This window comes from Phragmites australis, chromosome 4 (assembly GCF_958298935.1).
Source record: "Phragmites australis chromosome 4, lpPhrAust1.1, whole genome shotgun sequence".
Taxonomy (NCBI): Eukaryota; Viridiplantae; Streptophyta; class Magnoliopsida; order Poales; family Poaceae; genus Phragmites; species Phragmites australis.
In genome coordinates, this window is record NC_084924.1 from 5244945 (window position 1) to 5248768 (window position 3824).

Sequence of the window (3824 nt, forward strand, 5' to 3'; positions counted from 1 at the left end):
ATTTAAAATGTAGGAGTTAAACCGGTTGCTGCAGAAGTGGCCCTACAAGATCAAATATATGCCAAAGGACTCTACAATGCTATGGTCAATTGTCAAGATCTCCTCTACCGGCGCTGATAAGCAAGATGGTTACTAGACTCTCCGTAAATAAAAGGGAGGTGCTATATGTTGGCTGACTGAATTTGATTTTAAGGATAATTTCAATCGCTTCTCTTAGATGTAGAATAGAACGATGAGTTCTCCTGCACCGTCTTGGCTCTCCTATCTTTAACGGCTCTCTATCACTCTCTTCATGCTAACCTAACTTTATATGAGTAGGTTCCTTGACATCCCTGCTACCTACCTGGCACACACGGCACCAACGCCACCGCCTTCGTCACAAGCTCTACCAAGCCACAACCCACCGCATATCCAACCGCCACCCCGAGCCTCCGTTTTAAATTTGGTTGGTCCCAAACACTCTAAAATCCCAAAACCACTAGCTCTAACATTGCCCGTAGCGTTCAGTTGCTTGCCGAAAACACTAGCTCTTTTAACCTTGACGAGTCCCTAGCACTCTAAAATCCCAAAACCACAAATCTTAACCTTGGTATGTGGCCTTCAGTTGCTCGTTGACCGAAATCCCTCATGTTTTTGAATCATTGAAAAACTGGAGATGCATAAATAAAAATGATAAATGGTTTTCCTCTAAACATCACATGTTAACCTTAGAACATAGATGAAAAACAAAAAACAGAATGCCGATCGGTGGGCCACCGTACCTTTTAACCATGGTGGGCCCCACTCCGAGTCCAGGGTACAAAACCGAGTATAAATAGCTGCAACTCCCTCCCACGCCATCAGCAGTGGCCAGCCGCCCTCCCCTGTGCTGTGCTGTGCTGTGCTGTGGATCGCTACGCCACTGTCACCACTCGCTAGTCACCACATCCATCCGCCTACAGCGCAGCGCTGCACTGCAGCATCTCCTATAGGCTGTAGCACCTTGTTCTCCGATCCTACCGGTCTTCTTCCCTGCAAAGCCTGCGGCAAGACGCGCTCCGCTCCAAAACTCAAACGCCTTTACCTGTCTTACTGTCTAGCTCCTCCTGCTTCGAAATCGCTTCGCCTTGATCCAGAAGGAAAGCGGCTACTAGCTAGTTCAGCTGAGGTCTGCCCTGCGCACGCAATCCTGGTAGCAAGCTAGACGCCGCCAGTTATTGCACCGGGGATATCGCTGCGCGGTGAGCGGCGGATAGCTGCGCTGCTACTCCGTGCGTGTGGGGGAGGAGTAATTGTGGAGGAGGCAGGCACGCAAAAGAACGCCCTCGCTTCCCTCGCGCCTTCACGTGATCCATACTTGCGGCCTCCTACCCGTAGCTAGCTCCTTCCCCTCTTGCGACTATATCAAGCACCAATCACACACACACCCAGCTCCTCTCCTAGCGTCTACCAGCTCCTGCTCTCGCGGCGGCTGCCGCCAAGAAAGCGAGGGTGACCGGCCGCCGGAGAGAGATGGTTGAGGCGGCGGCGGCGGCCGTGGTGGTGCGAGAGTACGACGGCGAGAGCGAGCGCGACCGCGGCGGCGTGGAGGAGGTGGAGCGCGCGTGCGAGGTTGGGTCCAGCGGCGCCGGCAAGATGTGCCTCTTCACGGACCTCCTCGGCGACCCGCTCTGCCGCATTCGCAACTCGCCGGCCTACCTCATGCTGGTACGTACGTACGTGCTCGCTCGCTCTGTCTGCTCTCTACTTACGTGGTGGCTGCAGCGAAGGCCCAGCCAGATGCAGGTGAGCTGCACGGCTCGCTCGATCTGGCTAGCTAGCCTACCACCTGTCCTCCTCCCCGTCCCCCATGCTTCCCGCCCTCCTGTTCCGGTCTTGTTTCCTTTCGTGTCGTCGTGTTTCGTTTCGTTTTGTTTTTTCTTTTCCTCTCGTTCGGGCGTGGGTCCCGGCTGGAGAAGCTCAACTAATTAATGGACTGCCCGAAATGCATGTTTGAACCGCCTGGACACGGAAAGGTCGCGGAGACAGCAACCGGCGGTGGGGAAGCTAACGGCACGGAGATCGCCGGACTAGTCCGCGGCTGCGTCAAGTCCGTCGTCTCCAGTTCCACCCAGACCAGGGATCCCATCTACACCAAGGTCGGCTACATCCTCGGCCTCCGTGTCTCGCCGAGCCACCGGTACGTACGTGCATATGCATCAAGAAACGTACTACTCTACTATACTGCTGTACATGACATTGGTTATACCAGTTTTTTCTTTGTTGTACTGCGAATGCTGTTTTCAAGAATCATGAGAAGGAAAACGGAAAACGGAAAAGATTGTAACTTTGTGCTGCTGTTGCCGTGGCTGCTCGTTTTGCTGCAGGAGGAAGGGGGTGGGGAAGAAGCTGGTGGATCGGATGGAGGAATGGTTCCGGCAAATGCGGGCCGAGTACTCGTACATGGCGACGGAGCAAGACAACGAGGCGTCGGTGCGGCTCTTCACCAGCCGCTGCGGCTACGCCAAGTTCCGCACGCCGTCCGTGCTCGTGCACCCGGTGTTCGGCCACGCGCTCGAGCCCTCGCGGAGCTCGGCCATCGTGCCCCTTGAGCCGCGCGAGGCCGAGCTGCTCTATCGTTGGCACTTCGCCGCCGTCGAGTTCTTCCCCGCCGACATCGACGCCGTGCTGTTCAATGCCCTGTCCCTCGGCACGTTCCTGGCCGTGCCGGCGGGGGCGCGGTGGGAGGGGGTGGAGGCGTTCCTGGCGGCGCCGCCGGCGTCGTGGGCCGTGCTGAGCGTGTGGAACTGCATGAACGCCTTCCGCCTCGAGGTGCGCGGCGCGCCGCGCCTGATGCGCGCCGCGGCGGGCGCGACACGGCTGGTGGACCGCGCGGCGCCGTGGCTCAAGATCCCCTCCATCCCCAACCTGTTCGCGCCGTTCGGGCTCTACTTCCTGTACGGCCTCGGCGGCGCCGGCCCGGACGCCCCGCGGCTCGCGCGCGCGCTGTGCCGCCACGCGCACAACATGGCACGCAGCGGCGGCTGTGGCGTCGTGGCCACCGAGGTCGGCGCCTGCGAGCCCGTCCGCGCTGGGGTGCCGCACTGGGCGCGCCTCGGCGCCGAGGACCTCTGGTGCATCAAGCGGCTCGCCGACGGCTACAGCGACGGGCCGCTCGGCGATTGGACCAAGGCGCCGGCCGGGCACTCCATATTCATTGACCCGAGGGAGTTTTAGGTTGATAAATACACTTAGGCTTTTAGGTTTTTTTTCCACGGCCGTTCGATCGCGCATCCGATGGCTCCTAGAGTAGCTTCCCAACTCAACCTTTTGAGTTTCAAACACGCGGTACATTTACTTGTACTTTCCACTAGTACTTAGTTAAATTTCGTATGTTTAGATGTGAATACAGTACAGCAGCTCTTCCTTCTACTTGGATGGAAACGGGAGCTGCTGCCTAGTTGTAACCGGTTCGTACTGGACCAGAGTTGAGACCAGCCTTTTAGTACCTTCTCCTTTTATGTCCTTTTCAGAGAACTAGAAAGGTTTGTTAGATTTGCTTCTTTTGTTTGGAGGATATATGCGTCCCCTCTCCCACAATAGATGCTGCCTGAGATCTTTGGGATTCTTTGCGGGGCTTTGATCCGGTTTCGATCGAATCTGTGGTTGTTTGGATTTTGCTTACTGTGACCCGGTGGCTGCTCCGGTCCCATCCGAGATCGATCAAAGTTGAGCTCAAGATCGTGGAGATAATGATTTGATCAGGACGTGAGAATATAATCCTGAGATTGTACGTTTGTCTTGTATTTTAGTTTGATTTTTTGTAAGGCAATTTGAGAAATTTAAATATTGGCTGTTGACTCAAA

General features: G+C 56.0%; 1 protein-coding gene across 1 annotated transcript; it reads left to right on the forward strand.

Annotated features, from left to right (window-relative positions):
* Positions 1-848: 848 nt before the first annotated feature.
* On the forward strand, positions 849-3824 carry LOC133915374 (probable N-acetyltransferase HLS1-like). The gene is made up of 3 exons (XM_062358515.1): positions 849-1686; positions 1995-2158; positions 2346-3824. The coding sequence occupies exons 1-3, from the start codon at positions 1492-1494 to the stop codon at positions 3193-3195; spliced, it is 1209 nt and encodes a 402-aa protein (XP_062214499.1). The 5' UTR covers positions 849-1491; the 3' UTR covers positions 3196-3824.

Bases quoted from the DNA above. Each gene is read 5' to 3' on its own strand.
- LOC133915374 (XM_062358515.1), top strand. From the start codon at position 1,492: ATGGTTGAGGCGGCGGCGGCGGCCGTGGTGGTGCGAGAGTACGACGGC. The intron at 1,687-1,994 runs GTACGTACGTAC...GGACACGGAAAG, and splicing joins CGCCGGCCTACCTCATGCTG to GTCGCGGAGACAGCAACCGG. The intron at 2,159-2,345 runs GTACGTACGTGC...GTTTTGCTGCAG, and splicing joins CGTGTCTCGCCGAGCCACCG to GAGGAAGGGGGTGGGGAAGA.